Below are 21,078 nucleotides of genomic sequence, written 5' to 3' on the forward strand. Positions count from 1 at the left end.
CCAAACCCTTCCTGTCATCCTAATGGGTTTAATGTCTCTGCTTCTGGTTTCTCCAGCATAATGCCTCCCTCTCATGAGGACCAGATCTTCTTTCTCAAAGCCCTTGGCCTCTAGGGCCAGAGGCCAGCCTCCTATGGCTAATTCAGACACCCTGGGTTGAGAGGTGAGGCCCCTTTGTGTCTTGTCCTGTCTTATAGTCCCCTCCTCCTGATTCCCCAGCTCCAGCTCTGTCCAGGGTGTCAAGGCTGGGTCTGGGTCTTGTCACCTCACCCCCACCTTTCATCTCTGAGTTTTAATTTGGTTGTTCTCTCAGACAAGGATGTTCTAGTCAGGTTGATAATTCAGCACTGATGCTGAGCAATCACCTTAAATACGTGTTCCAAGGGCATTTTGAGGAGATGCTGCAGGGCAAGGACAAAGGTTCCCTGTGACCACAAGCAGCGTCTCTGCCACTCCTTCCAGCAGTTTAGCTCAGCCCTCAGGCTTGCACACCTCACCCAGTAAAACAGAAGGTGTGCCACTGCCCAGCCCAGTCTCCATAGAAGACAATCTGTGGAACAGTTAGGGCTGTTTGGGTTATATCTAATGGGCATCTCACTTCTCTCCATAATCAGCTTATCAAGGGCTTTCTTCCAAACTCCCAGTATACTTCCTGGCGTGCCCTCTATCTCCTCCATTTCCACGGATGTGTTAGCATCTCTTCTAGCATGTTCCCTGGTTAATCACCCAGAATAGGCTCTATTTCTGACTCAGGACAGCCCCTGTCATCCTTGCTCCTGCTTCTTCCCAAGTCTGAACCAGATTTTGTTCTCCCTGGAAACCTTCCCAATTTCCTGTGTCTGTCCCCAGCACAGCCTGTCTGCACCCATTGCTGTCCTGGGCTCTGTTTCTGTCTGTTCTGGTCTAGGACCCAGTTTCTCTCTTAGTCTGGGGCCTTTGGGCAGGTTCTTCTGCTCCCAAGACAGGGATCAGTAGCTCAGCTTGTGACGGTGACTCTGATGGGTACTTGGGACTGTGGTATGCCCTACCCCCCTTATCCCTTGGCTCTGTCCCAGCCATGGGCCTGTCTGAATGTGAGACTGGACACTTCTCTTCCTTCCCTCTTTTGCAGGAAGCCAGGAGAGTGGGCATCAGGGCCAGGTGCTGACCCTGCAGTTACTCTGGTTCTTGCACTGCTCCTCTGCTCTTCTCCGTCTCCACTTGGGTCACCTCCAGACTCCATGGCCTGGCTGCAGGAAGTCACATCATTCCCCTGCTTTAGGGGGAGGTCAGCCTTTTCCTCAGACCCATGGGTCTCTCCATCAAAAGTATCCAAAAAGTATACAAGAAGGAGGCTTGTCAGCCCTCTGTGAGAAACATGAGTAGGTGAGCACAAGGCTCTGGAGCTAGAATTCCTGGACTAGAATCTCAGCCCCGAGATTTACTCATGGTGTGACTTTGACCAAGTTACTTAATCTCTCTTTGTGCTTTGGTTTCCACACATGTGAAAATACATTGATAATAATACTAGCAGGGCTACACGGAATGGTACCATTCCAGATCCCAGAAGGAAACAAATTCACTCAAGATAGTTCAGTAAAATGAACTTTAGTGAAAGGGTTATTTGGAGAGGTGTGGGCATGGCTAAAAGAACAAACATGGGGTGCAGAGGCCAGAGGCTGGCAGCACCGGGAAACCATGGCCCCCCAGAGACGGGGAGGCTGCCGACTCGTTTGTCCAGGCCAAGGGGTTTTCTGAGATGGGGGACTTTCAGTGCCAAACCGGGACTCCTGGGGAAATCAGGACCAGGCAGACACCCTGTGTAGAGCTGGAGACACAGGAGGAAGAAATGGAGTGACCAGGTGATAGAGTTGGGGGACTGTGGAGGGGATCACTGGGAAGGAGGAGGCAGCCAGCGCTGAAGCGGAGAGGGAGTGGAAAGGAATGCCAACCTTCTTCCTGCCAGATTCCTTCTGGGGTCTCCCTTTGCCACCCCAGCTGGAAGCCAGAGAACAAGGGAGCAGTCTACCAGGGACAGGAAGGTTGGTGAACCGATCTGGAATGGGAAGGAGGCGAAGGGATCATGCCAGAGTGGAGACTAAAGGTGTTATTGCCTGGAAAGTGTATGGGCCCCAGTCTGCCCTTAGTAAGCGCTGGCTATGATAATCACGGCTGTTAGGTCAGAAAGTCCTTGCCCCGCATGGGGCTCCTCCAGGGCAGTGACTGTTTTCTTCACCCCTGCATCCATTCTATTGCTCAGCACCTGGGCTGGCCCGTGTTGGGTTCTCATTTGTCTCACTTCATCCATCATTCCATTGCCTCTTGTCCTGTTGCAGGAAGAGCTTAGGGCAGGTGACAATCTCCAGAGATGGAGGCCCTTGGACTGAGAAGCAGCAGGGGGGAGGAAGCTGTTCCTTCTTGGGCTGCAGAAAGAAGGCCTGAACTTGGGTGTCTGGTGAGAAAGTCGAGTGGAGAGCCAGGGCAGGAGGAGCACCTTGGCTCCCACACTCTGTCCGGGCTGGGACTGGGGAGATGTCCTGCCAGGGTGGGAGGGAGGCTGTCTGTAGGAAGTCACTGTGAGAGTGGCCCAGGTTGTCTGCGTGTCTGTCGTCAGCTCCCAGCCACAAAGCCTGGCACAGAGCGCCAGGTAAATATGTGTGTCTGTCAGTCTGCGGGAGGGGTGGAGTGTGTATCTGCAGCCCACTCCACTCCCATCACCTTGGCTGCTCTTGACTCAGACAGTTGACATCACCCCTTTCCCCAGGGAGGGGGCCCCGCTCACAACTGTCTTTCCCTCCCACACCCTCCACTGGGGAGAGATAAGGGAGGCTGAGAAAGTGATAACAGCCCGGGGGCAGGAGACCAAGGTTAGGGCATTGACAGCTCAGTCCTGCACAGGCAGGCAGGTGATTTTGGACAGGACTTCCATGGCAGGCCCTGCTTGCAGGCGGAAGCAGGGAGGCCCAGAGAGGTTGAGAGTCTCCAGAAAACACACAGCTCAGTGAGGATTCATCCCCCAAATCCTCTCTCCAAATGCCTGGTATCTGGCTCTAAGCAGGGAGGAAAATCCCCTCTTGGGCATTAGGGGCAATTCTGTGAGTGTCCCTCACTCTATGCCTCATGGGAGTATGTTCAATTTCTTGAAACTAGGAGCCACTTACAGCCTCCCAAGTGGCCTTAGGAAGGAATCCCACAGCCTCCTCTGGGTCTGAAGGGGGCCCATTCTCTGGTGGCCTCCCTTGGGCTGTGCAGGTGGCCCCATGTCCTCTCCTTTGGGGTCTTGGAAACACTAGCTGGTGACAGGCCCAGCTCTAGCTCTGGCTGCTCTGTGAGGAGCACAGCCAGTGCTATCTCCATGCCTTCCCTCAGGCAGGTCTCTCTCCTCCCAGGTCCCTTTTTTTCTCCTGAAAGCTGAAGTGGGTGAGGAGGAACAACCTCTAAAGTCACCTCCTCAGCACTCCCTTGGTCCTAACATTTAATAACATTTCCGTCTTCCCTTGTTTAGTCCCAGTAGCCTGAGGTGGTTGGGGAGAGAAGGTGGTTGTGCTAAGTGATTTGAGGACCACCCCTGGCTCCCACTGAATCAAGCAGGGGTCCCCCTATGGACTTGGAAGAGGGAACGTTGGGATGCTCCATGGGCTGCGTGGCGCTTTTGTTGAATACATGCTTCTTGGACCTGTATCTATGTCCAGCCAGCATGGGACATGTCCTCCACCCACCTCCAGCCCCCTCCAAAGTGGCTGGGCCCTTCTGGGGAGGCTCTGCTAGGAGGCAGAGGGTCGGGGGCCTCAGGTGATGGTTGAAGCTCCCTGTTTCTCTTTAGCTCCCAGAACAGTGTGTTTTACCAAGCCCTCCCCCACCACCTTCCTGGCTCCCGGGCACTGTCTGAGGAGCCCAGGCCTTTCTATTTCCTCATCCAGTGCTCAGGCACCTTTCTGTCCTTGCACCCACTTTGCCCAGCAAGAATCTCCACCCATTAGACAACCTGCCAGTGTGTGACAAAAAGATTGCCCCCACCCCCACCCTGTCATCTGTGCCCCCCACCCAGACCTGTCAGGGGGCAATGAGGCTGTGGGCTGGGAGATACGACTGTGGCAGGCCTGGGCACTCTCCCCACAACACATTGCCCAATGCTCCCTCCCTCACCACCTGCACAGCCCGGGCCCTGGGGCCTTGGCTTACAACAGGGGCCTGGGACAAACAGGCAGAACAGAGCCCCCATTGATGGAGGCTACCAGGGCTGGGTGGGAGGAGACTAATCCAGCCACTGTTGGTGGAGGTGGCTGTGGGAGCCCGTATCATCCCGTTCCAAGGCTGGAGAGCCCCAGGGAGGAGACTCCTGCCCCAGACAGTCTCAGCTCAGCCTCAGCTCTGGAGCACAGGTGATAACTGGGAGCAGCCTCTCCCTCCTGCTGGGGAAGAAGGGACTCTCCACGCCCCCTAGCCCACAGGGCCCCTCCCTCCCTTTCCTCCAGGCAATGGGGCAGGAGTGTCTGTGGAGGTGGGGAGCCAGCCCAGTTGGGAAAAGATAAAAAGCCCATTAGGGGCCCAGCAGCTTACTGTGCTCCCTCCCAGCTCTTAGCCTGTGTGCCAGCCCCTCTGACAGCCATGAGGTCCTCTGTGTCTCGGCGGATGTACTCCACCAAAGGGGGCTTCAGCTCCAACTCCGCCAGTGGAGGCGGTGGGTCCAGGGCCCACACCAGCTTCAGCTCTGTGACGATGTCCCGGAGCAGTGGCAGTAGTGGTGGGGCACGCTGTGGCCCCGGCATGGGCAGCTTTGGCAGCCGGAGCCTCTATAACTTGGGGGGCAGCAAGAGCATCTCTGTCAGTGTGGCTGGAGGGGCCTGCTCAGGGCGGGCCCTAGGAAGCTTCGGCCATGGCAGCGGGGCCTACATGGGCCTGGGGGCTGGAAGGCAGACATTCGGGCCTGTCTGTCCCCCTGGAGGCATCCAGGAGGTCACTGTCAACCAGAGCCTGCTGACCCCTCTCAATGTGGAGATCGACCCAGAGATCCAGCGGGTGCGCACCCAGGAGCGGGAGCAGATCAAGACCCTCAACAACAAGTTTGCCTCCTTCATCGACAAGGTGGGCCTAGGCAGAAGCAGGCAGGGAGGGGCCCTGGAATGGAAGCAGGGCCTATAAGAGGGGGTGGGCCGGGTAGAGGTTGTTGTAGCCCATGTGACCTTTTGGGTGGGGGTTGATGGGATGACTTTGGAGCTCTTCTGGCCTGAGCCTGGGATGCCCAGGTGTGGATGGCTGGAGACAATCTTCAGGCCTTTGCTGTAACTGCTCAGGTGAATCCTGGGCCTATTCATGGGGCCTATTGGCCAAGCCTGCCCAGACCATGCTGCAGCCTTGCCTGTGGTCATCATTAACATCATTACCCAGCAGCCTTAGCTCACAATTACATAGCAGATTGTCCTCATTGCTGCTCTTAGCAGGGCAACCCTTGCTACCTTTTATCATTTGACAGCTGGGAAGTGGGCTCAAGTGCCAAATTACCCAAGGAACCCTGCTTGTTCCCTGTTCTCTTAGTCTTGGTGGCAGCCTCAGGACAAAGCTGTGATCAGACATAATGGGGAAGGGGTTGTCCTAGAGGAAGTCTCTTTTTTGATTCTCCTATTCCTTCTTGCTGTTCCAGCCAAGAAGCTCAGTCTGGGGTGGACAATGAGGAGGATGGTCACCGGGTCACCATGACCTGGGGGCTGGAGTTTGATCCGTCCCAGGTTGGGAGTGTCTCGACTCCCTCTCTGGCATCGAGGAGGACTGGGGAGGCTCGTGTACTGTTCCCTGGAAGTTCCAGGGCTGCTTTGGTGGCTTCATCTATCTCCACCCTGAGCCTCCAGGACCATGATGGGGGAAATCCTGGTGGATGACTGGACCTTGGTTCAGTGACTTGTGGGTTCCCAAAGGACATTCATGTCCTCTTTCTCACGTGATACTCACAGTGTCCCATGAGGAGTGACAATAGGTAACATTGTGCCTATTTTTTAAGAAGAGAAAACTGGGTTTAGAGAAATCATGTGATTTGCCCAGGATCATACAGATACTTAGAGGCAGGGGCGGGCCTGGACCCTGGGTCACGGACCTCATGGTGGTTGGCACTAAGAGGGTTCGTTATGGCTCATGGCAGGTGCAGCTGCTGCGTGGTGCCCCTGGGCCACGTGGCTGTGGGCCTGGGGTGCTGTGGGCGTGGGAACTGGAGAGCCTGGCTAGCAAAGGGTGAAGCAAGCCATCCCGCCCACCCTCCTCACCTTCTCTCCTAGTGACTTCTGGTTCTTCTGTGGGACTGTCCCAGAGGTTAAACAAGCAAAAACCTCTCTCAGGCTCTCAGAATCATGGCCGGGAGCTGGGGGTCTGAAAGGCTGCCTGGGACCGGCGTCTGGGAACCCTGGCTGGGCAGAGAACCCCAGTGGCCTGCTCAGCCCTTGCCATGAGCCCCCTTGTGAGTCTTCAGAGATAGGGCTGGGCATCAGCCTTTAAAAAAAGCTTCAAAAAGTCATATTTTCAGAAAAGTTGCAAGAACAGTACAGTATACGTCCATGTACTCTCATCGAGATTCATCAGTTTTAAGCATTTTGTCACATTTGTCTTCTCTTTGTGTGTGTGTATGCATATAATCACAAATATATACATATGTAGTTGTATATATATTACACACACACATATGTATCTACATTTTTAACTGTTGATTTTGATGTCGAATTAGGGTTCAGAAACACTGATCTAGTCCAGTTTACTTGGGACAAATGAGAAAGGGAAACCCAGAGAGACTTGACCGTCATTAACTAGTAAATGACTAAACTGAAGCTTTTATGTTTATTAACTCTTTAGAGTCCTTGTCATCAGATGAGACTGTCTTTTCCAGCAAAGACTGTTCCCTCAGGAACTCCTCCCTTCAGCAAGGCGCAGGCCTGCACTGCCCCTGTGACGTGCTGGTCATGGATGGATGGTGGTGATGGGCCCCATTCTCGGTGCCTCCTGGGGGAGGGGGTGGTGCCAGCCCACCACCCTTCTTGCTCTGGCTCAGGTGCGTTTCCTGGAGCAGCAGAACAAGGTGTTGGAGACCAAGTGGGCGCTGCTGCAGGAGCAGGGCCAGAACTCGGGCACTACCAGGAACAACCTGGAGCCCCTGTTTGAGACCTACACGGGCAGCCTGCGCAGGCAGCTGGACAACCTCCAGGGCGAACGAGGGAGGCTGGACTCGGAGCTGAGGAACATGCAGGACCTTGTCGAAGACTTCAAGAACAAGTGAGGAGGGCTGGACAGGCTGGGGCTATTGGGGACAGGGCGGAGGAGGCATTGTGGAAATCTCCCCAGAGAGGGCCATCTCATTTGCAGGATCCTGGGACCCACCTGGGGCATGCACAGAGCTGCTTCCCTCAGGTACTTAGGCACTGGACCCATCACACTTGTCAATAATTTTGAAAACTCTTTCTTGTGAGGTGGAGAGAACGGTGTAGGGAACTTACATGTTCCCATTACCCAGTTCTGATAATGATCACATAGCCAACTTGTTTCGTCCGTATCCCCACTCATTTTCCCTCCTCTCTCACTGTCTTGAAGCAAACCCCAGCCGTCACATAATTTAATTAACAGGAATTTTACTGGATATGTCCATATAGTTCATCTGCATAACTTGACTTAGCAAACATAAATACGCTACCATAATCACACTTAAAAATTTTAAAGCTGTAATTCCTCAGTATCATCAAATAGTCAGTTTGGAGTTTCCAATGGTCCGATTAGTGTAATAAACTGAAGAAATCCAATTTGTTGAATCAAGATCCAAATACAGTTCATATATTATCATTGGTTGATAAATGTGTTTTAATTTGAAGGCATAATTTTTCATAACTATTCCAGCAACTTGATGTGAGCAATTTCTAAACCTTCAAGTCTCAGCAGAAGCCACTGGAGAGGAGTTAGTTGTTTGAAATGCCATCCTGTTGTTGAAAGTGGAGGCAAAGGTTAACCACTGTTGACACATCTCCACCTGTTCCTGTGAAGCCTCTAAGGGCTCTGATCCAAAGAGACGGCTGCTCTTGACTGCTATAGTATTGCACAACTCTGTGCCCGTTTCCTCAAAAAAGGCAGGGAGGAATATTTAAAGACTGCACCCTGAGTTTCTTCACTGGTTGGCTGCATTACAGCACTGCTTCCCAAAGATGTTCTTGGCCAATATAGGACCCATAAGGGCTCCCTTAAAGCCAAGAGGGTCCAGTGCTTTAAGAGCCAGAACTTGACTGAGCCTGGCCTCAATCTTCCCTGTGTGACAGGTATGAAGATGAAATCAACAAGCGCACTGCCGCCGAGAACGAGTTTGTGGTGCTCAAGAAGGTGAGCAGGGTGACAGGAAGTGGGGGCAGGTGGTCCTATGGCTGCTGGAGTGCTGGGCTGGCTCTGAGAGGGGCGAGAGCCCTGGAGGCTGAGCCATCTGCCCTACTTTTTCCCTCATTCCCAGGATGTGGATGCTGCGTACATGGGCCGAACGGATCTGCACGGCAAAGTGGGCACCTTGGCAGAGGAACTCGAATTCCTGAATCATCTCTATGAAATGGTGAGATGGCCACTGGCGAGGGTCCTGACTTGTGGCATTCCCACAGAGCTCTAATCTGTATTCACCAGTGCAATGATTTGATAGAAGATAAACCTGGACCTTTAATTAGTACTAGCTTCCATTAAGTACAAATTAAGTTAAGTATTTAAATAGGCCAGGCACTGGGCTAAGCTCTTGGCAACTCCATAATGTAAGTACTATTGTCTCCATTGTGTAGTCAGGGACACTGAGGCTGAGAGCAGTTTGCTCATGGTCACATAGGTAGTTAAAGGCAGTGCTGGAGTTAAAATCTCATTCTTGAACTTCAAACTCTGACACTTGCAGCTGTGTTCCATTGTGTTCCCCCTTTTGCCCAGTTTGTAATGGAGCAAGGGATGGAGGGGCACAGGTGGGCAGAGCAGAGGTGGGGACTGAGATTCCAGGCTGGAGCAGGAGGTGAGGTGTGAGTAGTGGGTAGATCAAAGAATCTGTGAGGGATCTCAGGAAACAAAGGGGCTCCGAAGACCTGAGTAAGAAGGTTGAACCTCACATGAATTGGTCCTAGAGTCTTAGACTCTATAAATAGGTAGGCACCTCAGGATCAGCTTCCACTCAGTTCCAAACCCTTTCTCTAATCTCCATGATGGGAAAGTCATGTAGAGCCTACTTGAATACTTCTATTCTTTGGGGGGAGGCAGGTATTTCCCTTGTTGAACAGATTTATTAGAAAGTTTGGCTTGACTCTTCTTCCCATGGCTTCTGCTCTCGATTGACCTTGATTCTGCCCTCTGGGCTGCATGTATCCAGTGACCTTCCATGTGACATACATCTTTCATAGGACAACACTTTAGAGGTCAGGATGGTTAGGGGACTGAAATCTGTGTTATGTGAAGCAGTTTATGAAACTGGGTTGTGAGTCCAGAACTCAGAAAACAGCGGGGTGGGGAGGGAAGTCACAGGTACAGACTTCTCTTCATGCAGCTTAATATTGCACTAGTTTACGTGTTGTTTTTAGAGACCATTTTACCATGTTTGTTCCTTAAAATCCCCCTGGATTTTTTCACATGAATGCTTTCAAGTGAGACAGGCGTCCACTGTCCTCCAACTTCCTGTACTTAGGAAGTTGAATTTTTGAAACCGAATTGAAGAGCTAATGATTCCCTCTCTTCTAGTGAAACATTACTGAGGTTTCATCCCATTGTATAGGTCACTGTGGGCACGCTGAAATTGGATTCTTCTCTCCATATATTGGAGCTGCCCAATTGCATAATTGGATATATTAGTGATGCATCAGCTTTGGGTTATCTGCAGACTTGATAAATTTTCAGTTTAGTTATCTAGTAATGTTTCAGTGTAAATCATTGCTAAACACATTAGGTGACAGGTGAGACAGGTGAGAATGGAGTCCTAGTCCAAGGACTAGGTCTTCAGGGTGCTTTCCCACCAGGCTGACCTCACTCCACTAATCAGTAATTTGTGGTTTAAATGGCCCAGCTACTTTAAAATCCAGTTAACCACATCATCATTCAGCCCATATTTTTCTGTCTTATTTTTAAGAATACCAGAAAAAAAAGCATTTCCAAAGAGAGAGAAAAAATATGCCTCCCTTTACCCCTGCCCTGCCCCCACCCCTGCAAAAAAAAAAAAAAAAAAAGCCTGGGTGAAACAATGTCCATGGCAGTCCTTTAGTTACTTGGTGATACAACCATGGGGGGAAAAATCCATTTGATGTGACTTTTCCTTAGGGAAGTATTGCTGGTGCCCAGCCTCTCACAGACATTTTATAATTCATACCAGAGGTTCATAAGAGATGGACATCAAGTTTAACTTGGAGAAGTCAAAATTTCTCACCTTTGAATATGAGGACATTTGCTGTGTCTGGGGTTCTGGTTTCTGGAATCTGTCCTACTCTCCATAGTTCTCAAGGATCACTGGTATACTCACCCTGTTAGCAATCTCCCCGGCCTCCTAGGATACCCTCCTCTGGCCTGGACCCTTGCAATACCCAACAAGGGCAAGGCCCCTCGTACTCTCTGTATCTGTCTTGGGTTTCCATTTCTTCTATACCATCCTGCCTTTTCCTGTTTGATGGCTGTTCCTTTTAACAGAAAAGAACAAGTAACATAGCTGTAGAGTTGTTGGCTTTGGACCTTCTGCCTCTCTTGTCGTTCTCACCTAGAGCTAACAGCACCTGTCCACTGGCTGTAGCATTTCCCTGGCTCATCTTCAGCCATGTTGTTCTCTGTTCAACGTCTCTATGTGACCGGTCTGGATGGAGCTTGTTGGGGGTATTCTGTGGCCTCATGCTGATTTCATAGGTGCCTCCCAGTTTCTTCCTTACTGGATCACTGATGGTCATTCACTGTTTGGGACTTCCTCATTTCCTCTCTCAGGTTCTTATGTCTTTCAGGTCAATGGTTCCTAACCCCCTCTTCTCTGAATGTGTAGCCATTGGCTTTCCTGCTCACTAAGGCACACATCTGGCATATCTAGCATTCTTTCCTTTGCTGTTCCTTGTCCATTTGACGCATATTTATTGAATATATCCCATAGGACAACAGAAAGACAAAATCCCTGTCTTTGACAGGCCTGGGTTACCATGTGATGAGAGTCATCACAGTGACAGGGACACGGTGCATGGAGCAAGCTGTAGCTGACCCTTCATGGGTGGGAAGACTTGGGGAGTTTCAGAGGAGATGGCATTTGAGTTAGATTTTGAAGGAAAGGTGGGATTTCTAAAGGAGGAGCAGGGGAGCTGCCAGCCAGGGCCCCAACCAAAGGGCACAGTGTGTTTGAGGAACAGCAGATGGGCCAGACACTGAGTGTGTTGGAGATTAAGGTGAAGAGGTGAATAGGGAAGGTGAGCTAGGGACCAAGCCAGGGTCACTTCCTATCAAAGTTCCTTATTGCTTATCTTTACCTCCTTAGGGGATAAGAAAGGAAGCCAGAGCTATCGTTCCCTTTCTGCCTTGTGGGTGAATCAACTGCATTTGTCACTATAGCACTTGGGGATGGATTTCACAGTCTTGTTTTGGTTAAGCCAGATCTTAAGGAAATCTGGAGGTCCAACCAGCAATTCCTGGCATGTTTTACAGGGCAGGAAAGGAGCCTCTTGGTCTTTCTCTGGCCTGGGGGAACCCTGCAGGATCCAGTTCCTGTTCCAGTGCCATCACTACAGCTTTATCTTGTTCAGATACTCCCCACCTGCTCTTCCCTTCAGCATCCCTTGTGTCTAAAGATGCACGGGCCTTTAAGCTCTTTTGTCTTCACTTGCATTGGCTCTGTTTCTTTGGAAAACCTGACCTCTCTGTCCCCTGGTTCTAACAAGACCATCTTCATCCACTCTTGGTAGTACTGGGTGGATAGTTTTTGCCTCCTTGTCTTAAAAATTCTAAGTTGATTTTCCTCAGGACCACACTCTGGCATGGGACTGTAGAGGGTCCCTGAGGTGGGGAGGGTGAGGGGTGATCCTGCAAATGATGCCAGCAGTGTTGTCATCATGGGGAGGAAGACAACTGTGACAAGGTGATGTCATCTGTGGTAAATGTGCCTTGTGGGCATCTTGAGTGACTGCTTCAAAGAACCCTGGACAAATACTGCACTTTACTGAGCAGTCACCATAGGCCATTATGGGTCTGAATCCTTGCAGCAGTTGCACGAGGAAGGCATTGTATCATGTCCATTTTACAGAGGAGTGGACTGAGGCTTTGCGAGGCTTATCTACAGTCCTGGTCACATAGCTAGTGAATGTTAGGCTGGGGACTTGACTTGATTTTATCTCTCTCCAGAGCTCGTGTCTTTTCACTAAAACCATAAACATTTTAGTGAATGGCTTTCTGTCCCCATCCTCCCAATCCATTCCATCTTTTAAAAGGTAATTTTAACATTCTAAATCTATGTCAGTATGGATATCAGTTTTAGCTTGGGTAGTTCTCTCTTTATTTCTGTCTATCTCTACTTTAGCGCATGTCATCTCAGCTCTGGTGGCAGACTCCCTAGGTTTGAGACTGAGCTCCTCTTATTAGTTTGTGATTTGGGGCAATTTGCTCTTTGTGCTATCAGAAATGAATCAGTGTCTGTCAAATACCTAACTCAGGCCCAACAAGAGGAATTGTTTACTAAATGAGAGCTATTATTATTCTGTCTTTGTCTATTATAATCTCATTGGCTGCAAGGAAGGGCCAATGTGTGAGAAAAGATGGAGACAATACCAGAGTACGTTGGAAGGTGTTGAGTTTTGGAGGGAAGATGCTCTCCCCATTGGGAGTCACTCAGGAGCACTGAGTGGATGAGTGATTTGATCAGAGCTGGAGTTTGGAGCAGGGAGGAGCAAGGGAGAGACAGGCAGCCCACCCGGGAGTCAATGCAGTAATGGCCTAGTGATAAAGCTGGTCTCAAAGCCACAACACAGGAGCCAAACCTGCCCTTCATGTTGTCTTTGAATGCCTGTTTATGTGTGACAGCTGTTAGTCCTCAAAATACAGGGAGGGTCCAAGAACATCACTCTGGTCTATAAATGACTGTGTATTCTAGAGGAAACCACTTGGGCTTTGTCACTGAAGTGACTGGTTGTAGTCTGGACCCCACTCAGACTGGATGACCTTGGATCTGGTGAAGCTGGATGTGTCACTTCTCTTCTCCAAGTCTCTTTCCTTATAGTAAGGACCACTACAAATGGTGGCGCAGGTTGTAAACTGGCTGAGTGGATAGTGGGCTTTGAATCAGGCTCATGCTCAGCTTCCCAGGTGCTAGTATGGAAGAACCTGCCCAGAGGAGAACATTTTCCCAATTTGCACAAATGCACCCTGTGGGCCACTTGTGGCCCTGCCTGCCTCAGAAGGTGTTCTGTGATGAAAGGAACTAGTGAATGTTCTGGCTTGGGGTCTGGCACCAAATTGAGTACAGTAAGTACACATTCCCTTTCCCCTCCTTTAATCTTTTGGAGGTCTGCAAATCCACAAAGAAATGCTATTTATTAAAGTGGGAACCCATTTCGCAGCTGAAGAGACTGAGGTCTTTCTTGCAGTTGCAGTTCCTTCCAGGGTATAGCCTGGAAAATAGCATAGGCCTCCTAATGTCACCTGAACCTCTGTCTTTCATCCTTTGGCTGCTTCTGAGGGCCTGGTGGCAGCTATTTCTGTTTCTGCAGGAGCTGAGCCAAGTGCAGACTCATGTGTCTGACACCAATGTCATCCTTTCCATGGACAATAACCGCAGTCTCGATCTGGACAGCATTATTGCTGAAGTCAAGGCCCAGTATGAGCTGATTGCCCAGAGGAGTAGGGCTGAAGCTGAGGCCTGGTACCAGACCAAGGTGAGAAGAATGACTGGCTTGGGTATGTGAGCTGGAACAGGACCTTTTCCAACTGTGAGAAGCCTGGGCCACTGGGCTCCTTGCAGGCCCAGGGCCGTACACACTGAGCTTACATAGGGACCTCCAGCTGTGAGGGTGAGCTTGGGGGCCAGTGGTTACCCTTGTGGGTCTGGAACTATATGAAAACTCACTGCCACTTTTTTGGCTTCTAGTATGAGGAGCTGCAGGTGACAGCTGGGAAGCATGGGGACAATCTGCGTGACACCAAGAATGAGATTGCTGAACTTACCCGCACTGTTCAGAGGCTGCAGGGTGAGGTGGATGCAGCCAAGAAGCAGGTGAACCTCTGGTTAGAGGCCCAGGTGTTGGTGGAGATGGATGGGGAGGCCTCTCACTGTCATTCTAAGGGGTGATATCTGCTCTTCTCCTGGTGGATAGGACGCACTCAAGCGCTGGACCATCAAGATCATCATGTTCCTTTTACAGGAGAAGAAACTGAGCCCAGAGAAAGGAAGGGATTGTCCAAGGTCACATAACATATTAGTGATAGAGCATGGGGGATGACCTCCTTTAAGGAGATTGATCCCATTTCTAGGAGACCAGAGCAGAGGATAAGGGTCCAAGGGTCTAAGTCATAGCTGCTGACTCCATCTAGGGTATGGCTGAAAAGTGTGGACTCATCCCCAGATCAGAGTGAAGGGCTGGTTATTGGTGAGGTTGTGTTACTTGTTTTATTTCTTTCAAGGGACTAGGCTGGGCTGCAGCAACAGGGACTAAGATTAGACTTCAGTAAGGACTTCCCCATTGGTGCTACATGATCCTTCTTGTGTAATAGCATCTCCTCTTTCAGACGAATATTTCTGATTTCCTTCTCTCCCAGTTGGTTGTGGTAGGGGCAGGTAGGGGATGGTGATGCCTGGCTTAAGGGCAGAGAGATAGGTGCACCTTGGAGGGTGTTCTCAACACCTCTTATCCCCCGGGCAGTGCCAGCAGCTACAGGCTGCCATCGAAGATGCAGAGCAACGTGGGAATTTGGCATTAAAGGATGCTCAGAAGAAGCTTGGGGACCTGGATGCAGCCCTGCTCCAGGCCAAGGAGGACTTGGCCCGGCTGCTGCGTGACTACCAGGCCCTGATGAATGTCAAGTTGGCCTTGGATGTGGAGATTGCTACCTACAGGAAGCTGCTGGAGAGCGAGGAGAGCAGGTGGGGGCCCTCCTGCCTGATTTCGAGGGCTTCCCAGCTCTGCCCTGGGGGAGAGTCTGTGTAGTTGGCTCTGGTGTGGGGGGTAGGGGAGTAAGGAAGGAACCAGGGAGGGAGCTGGGCTCCTAACTTCTGGCCTGAGGGAGACTCTCCACCTGTGTTTACTGCTTCTGCTGTGCATCTCCTTGATTGGCACATGCTCGGTAATCCTCATGGTGGTTGGTAGGCCAAGAGGAGTGAGGGTGCTTCTTCCAACACCAGATTCATCATCTTCTGCCCTTGGGGAAAGCATGAGATGTAGAGAAAGTCGCTTTAGCTAGAAACCGGGCAACTTTGTTTTGGCATGAGCTTTGTTTCCCTCCCTCAGTAGGGGTGCTGCCCACAGCCTGTGTGAGGATAGAAGGGAGGGTGGGGTGGTCTGGCCTGCTGAGGCTCTGCTCTGTCTGGAAGGGCCCCCAGGCCCGGTGTGGCCACAAGTGCATTCTTCTCGTGTCTCCTGGTCTTGGTTCTCAAGAGCTGGCCAAGCGAATTGATCCACTGTAAAGGCAGAGAGAGGGGGAGAGTTTTTGCTCAGACTCCTGGAACCACTGACCCCTTTCCTGGCCTTTCTGTTTTCCCCAGGATGTCTGGAGAATGCCCCAGTGCTATCAGCATTTGTGAGTATTTTGCTGCCCTGCCCCGGGCTGGGACCCTGTCCTCTGCTCAGTCCACTTAATTTGCCCTTGGCCAAAAGCACACATTCCCTCCATTTGAGCCCCTGGAAAGAGGTTCAGAGGGTCCCCAGAGAATGAGCTTTCTGTCCCAACCTCTCCATCCATTCCCTATGGCTCCACTGCCCGATTTTGTTCCTGCCCCTCACTGATTCTGAGACTCCCCCGCCCTCTCTCAGCATGGCTTCCTGGTCATATCCACATTCTTTGCTTTGCAGCGGTGACTGGCAACTCTACCACTGTGAGCGGAGGCGGCGCAGCTGGCTTTGGGGGTGGCATATCCCTGGGTGGGAGTGGGGGTGCCAGTAAGGGTGGCTTTAGCACCAGTGTGGGCTATGGCACTGTCAAGGGTGGGCCCATTTCTGGGGGCACCTCCATCCTGCGGAAGACCACCACAGTCAAGACATCCAGCCGGAGGTACTAGCTGCTGAGTCTTGCAAGCTGGGGCCCTTGTAGTCCTCTCCCCACCCCACTTACCCACCTCTGCTGCCTTCCCCACCCAGGGAGCAAGAATAGCCCCAGGACCACAGATCTGGTGTATTTGCATGCCAGACTCTGCATGCAATCTGCAGTTTGGGAAGGGCTCAACTCCACCCAGCCTTCTCCTTGGTTCTGTGATGGGGATAGGAGGGGAAGTTAAGGCTACCAGCTTGAGTGATGTGTTTGGGGGATTTGGGGCGACCATTTGACCACTGAGAAGAGGTTGGATTTCCCAGGCCATCTTGGCTTCCCACACCTCTGGTTTGACCTCAGGGCAGGCTAGGGGAGGAGGAAGGGAAGCCAGGAGTGGTCCCCAAATGCTCTTCAACCTCAGCAGTCTCTCATCAGACCCACCTACTCCCTGAATCTACCCACAGCCCCCTCCACTGTTAGTGCCTGTGATGTGTCTCAATAAATGGTGACTGCAGCTAACTGTTTGTGGCTCCATCTGCCCTGCCTGGGGAATGGAAATTGTCAACTGATTAACTCCCTGATGGTTGAGGCAGCAACAACTACAAACTCACTATACTCTAATCATAATGCTGAAAACACATTAGCTCAATATTATCACTACTCTTGGACTTGGCTCATACTCTTTCTTGCAGAGCTCATAGAAGGCTGGGGGTGGGTGGGTGCAAGGAATATGTAAGTTGCTCAAAGCAAAATCCAGGTACTAGGTACTGAATAGCTGCCTATCACCTAGCCCATCCCCTAATGGTATTGAGCCCTCCAATAACTCTGTGGGGCAGGCAGCATGATTGTTCAGGAGAGGTCTTGGGCTTCAGAACTAGGCAGACTTGGGTTTAAATCCCAGCTTTGCCACTTACTAGCAGTGTGACCTTGGGCTAGATGCTTAACCTATCTAAGTGCCAGTTTCCTCCTTTGCAAAAGCAGGGTGTGATGAGAACATGTGTGAAGCATCTGGCTTATGAGGGTCTCGATAAGCTTTGCTTCCTTTTGCTTTCCTTCTCCTGGTGTTCTGGTTTCCTAGCTCATCCTCCTGGAGTCTGATTTCTCTCTCAGCCTTCTCACCCAGTCATCCATAAAAATTCACACTTTTCTGTCAACAGCAGAATACACAATCTTCTCAAGGGAACATGGAACATTTTCTAGGATAGATCATATATTATGCCACAAAACAAGTCTTAGCAAATTTAAGAAGATTGACATCCTACCACGTATCTTTGCTGACCATGATTGTACAAAATTAGAAATCAATAATAGGAGGGAAACCAGAAAATTAACGAATGCATGGAAATTAAATAATGCTCTGTTGAACAACAAGTGTATCAGAAAAAAATTAAAAGGAAAGTAAGAGTTTCTTGAGACAAATGAAAATACACACACCAAAACTTATGAGATTTGGCAAAAGCAATTCTAGGAGGGATGTGCATAGTTACACATGCATACATCAAGAAAATAGAAAGGTCTCAAAGACAGAACCTAAGTTTACACCTCAAAGAACTACACAAAGAGGAATAAAGCCCAAATTTAGCAGAAGGAAAGAAATACTAAAGATTAGAACAGAAATAAATTAAGTAAAGAATAGAAAAACAATAGAAAAGATTAACAAAACTAACAGTTGGTTCTTTGAAAAGATAAACAAAATTGACAGTCTTTAGCTAGAGGAACCAAGAAAAAAAGAGGACCCAAATCAATAATATTATAAGGGAAAGAGGAAATCTTACCTCTGATACCACGAAAATACATAGGATCACAGGAAGCTATGATGAACAAGTGTGTGCCAACAAACTGGGCAACCTAGAAGAAATGGATAAATTCCTAGAAACACACAACCTACGAAGACTGAATCAGGAAGAAAGAGAAAATCTGAACAGATCTATTACTAACAAGGAGATCAGATCAGTAATAAAAAAATCTCCCACCAAAGAAAAGCCCAGGACCAGATGGCCTCACTAGTGAATTTTACTAAACATTTAAAGAATTAACACTAATTCTACTCATATTTCCAGAAAAATCAAAAAGAAGGGAAAACTCCCAAGCTCATTTTATGAAGCTAATGTTATCCTGATAATAAACCCAGGTAAAGACAGTATAAGAAAAAACTATGGGTCAGTATCCCTGACGAATATAGATGCAAGAATTCTCGACAAAATACTAGCAAACCACATTCAGCAACATGTTAAAAGGATCATATACCATGATGAAGTGGGATTTATCCCCGGAATGCAAAGTTGATTCAACAAACATGAATCAATAAATGTGATACATTACATTAATGAAATGAAAGATAAAGCATATATGATCATCTCAATAGAGGCAGAAAAACATTTGATAAAATTCAACATTCATTCATGATAAAAACTGTTAACAAATTAAGTATAGAAGGAACTACACTTCAACACAATAAAGAACCCCAGAGGGTGCTCTCAGGGGCTCCTGGGGAGGCCAGCAAGTGAGAAGGCTCCTGGGCCCCCGCTGGGCCCCAGTCAGTGCATCTGCCCATTTATCTGTTTTACAAGTGGGGCTGGGTATGTGGTTTTGAGGATAAGAATGGTTTTGCTGAAAAACACGTTGGGTAACCCCTGCTTGGGATGACCAGGAAGGGCTGCTCTCTACCCCTGGGGAAGGGGGTCCCTGTGCACAGACCCCCTTACCCCTGATTCTAAGGAGGTGACCTCACGTTGACCTTACTGGTTCCTTCCCAAAATGATGAGTAGGCCTTCTCTGCAGTCTCTGGTATGCAAATTGGCTCTGCCTTCCCACAGAGTGACTCAGGCTCAGTGGCATTGCTGAGGCCAGTGACCAAACTGGTGAGGGCCCAGACGGGGCCAGGTTTGGGGCTGAGAGTGAAAGACCTCGGGATTCCGGTAATCCCAGGGCTGAATGTGAGGCTTGCCTTTCTCACTCAGAAAGTCCTGAGCAAACATACCCGCCTGCCCCTGCTCCACACCCCTGTCAGCTGCTCATCCCTCTTGACAAGGCCTGGAACAATTGCCAGATGAGGAAGGGGCAAGGAGGACAATGACAGGAGCTGTGGGGGTGGGGCAGGGATCAGCTTCTAGCTGTTGCTACCAGCTGGAGTGGTCCTGCCCAGTCCCTTGCCTCTGGCTCATCTAGGCTGGAGGTATCTTTCTCATTTTCAGGGAAAGAAAGTCTCCTCTTTACCTCTCTCACTATAGCGTAAAAGCTCTCTTGCATAAGAAGCTTTTCTTTGTCTCTCTGCCTTAGGCTTCTCATGCTATATAGTTTTAGGATTTGGGGAACTTCTGGCAATTCTGACAATAATAAAGCCACAGAATATGGCTCTAGACTAGAACTTCCTTCCTGTTTGGTTTGGGTTTATTATAGGATTTGTAATTAAGTTAATTTGGATTTATTAATTGGAGGACACAGAACTGGCCCCTTGAGACAATGTTATACCTTATTGGATACTTGTAAGTCCAGGGGCACATAAACCAAGCAATCAATCATGTGATGACAGCAAGGATGGAAGGAGCAGAGACACTTCTGTGGAAAACGCAGTGAGCTGCCCAAGACCTGTTGCTGCTCTGGTGGACTGTGAACTACTGGTCTGTATAAATTGCCATATACTTTTCCCCCTGCAGCTTCTGTGTAAGACAGAGTGACCGATAGAAAGCATTGTGTTGTAGAAGTTAAGGTCACAAGCTTGAAGTCAGGCAGGGCTGGCCTCCTGCCTCCCCCACTCCCTAGCTGTGCAATCTCAGGGAAGACATACAATCTCTCTGAGCCTCATTGCCTGCGGCTCTCAAGTGAGCATAGCAATGTGTCTTTTGCAGGGTTGAGAGGATTGGAGGTGTTATAAGAAAAACACCCAGTGTTCAGTCCACAATGGCAGCTCTAAATGAGAGTCCCTTTTACCTGTAAACCATTGTGGCTTTTCTCTCATCTTCATTTTTGTCTCAGGGATGGTTTATACCTCAATGTAGAGTTACCTTCCTGGGAAGTACCTCAATCGTGGCTCCATGGTTTGGGTGCCCGACAAGCACAGAATCAGATTGATTGTATTTTATATACTATTTCCCTGAAAATCCCTTCCAGATCACTTGCTTGTTGTTTTGGGGACTGGACACAAGTGGACACATCTCCAGGTACAACACACCACGTCATTTTCTCCTAGTAGCAGGGTGTCTCAGCCACAGACTACAGGACCCAAGGGACTCATCCTGGGGCTTCCTCTCTGTGGATGCAATCTGTCCTCCTAGCCTGTGAATGTCCTCATCGGTCCCCCAGGGACAGCCAGGAGAATGGAGCCATGAGTGTGAGGGGCAGAGATGCAGGTGAGGTAGCCAGGGGTCTGAGCTCCTGGGCTCTCACTCAGGTTATGATCCTGGCAACATTCCTACCTCTTCCTGGGGCAGGAAACCAGACAATCTGACCTCAGCTCCTGCAGCAGCTGCCCCAGAGACCTGAGGTAGCTCTACCTTCCTTATCAGCCAGGCCCACGCTTGGAGTCAGGGTGGAAATCGGCAGACCTTTGGGTGCTGGGGCTCTCAGAGGCCCCTTGACCTGATCAGTTGGTTCGATCGAGTTTGTTCAGGCACCCAGTTCTGGATTGGCTGCTGCACAAATTAGACTAACAGACTTCCTAACAGGCAGGATGGTATGGGTGAGAGGCCAGGGAATGCAGAGCCTTTGGGAGCAGTCTAATATGGGTTCAAGTCTTGGCTCTGCCACGTGCATTTGTGTGACCCTGGGCTAGGTCCTCATTGGCAGACAGGGCTGATGATACTGACTGCACAGAGCTGGGGGAAGATTAAATAATCACATGTATATAAAGTATCCCACACAGAGCCTGGCACAAAGTTGACACTAAATATGTATAGAAAGGGTGAGTGAATGTTCAACCCCATCCCTTATAGGAGATGGTCC

The 21,078-nt window shown here is 49.9% G+C and overlaps 1 protein-coding gene across 1 annotated transcript; it reads left to right on the forward strand.

The window, feature by feature from the left end:
* The first annotated feature begins 4,258 nt into the window (after window positions 1-4,258).
* Window positions 4,259-16,656, forward strand: KRT79 (keratin 79). The gene is made up of 9 exons (XM_028532167.2): window positions 4,259-5,064; window positions 7,010-7,230; window positions 8,259-8,319; window positions 8,444-8,539; window positions 13,668-13,832; window positions 14,045-14,170; window positions 14,817-15,037; window positions 15,656-15,690; window positions 15,963-16,656. The coding sequence occupies exons 1-9, from the start codon at window positions 4,588-4,590 to the stop codon at window positions 16,166-16,168; spliced, it is 1,608 nt and encodes a 535-aa protein (XP_028387968.1). The 5' UTR covers window positions 4,259-4,587; the 3' UTR covers window positions 16,169-16,656.
* Window positions 16,657-21,078: the final 4,422 nt, after the last annotated feature.

The sequence above is a fragment of the Phyllostomus discolor genome, chromosome 2, assembly GCF_004126475.2.
Source record: "Phyllostomus discolor isolate MPI-MPIP mPhyDis1 chromosome 2, mPhyDis1.pri.v3, whole genome shotgun sequence".
Taxonomy (NCBI): domain Eukaryota; kingdom Metazoa; phylum Chordata; class Mammalia; order Chiroptera; family Phyllostomidae; genus Phyllostomus; species Phyllostomus discolor.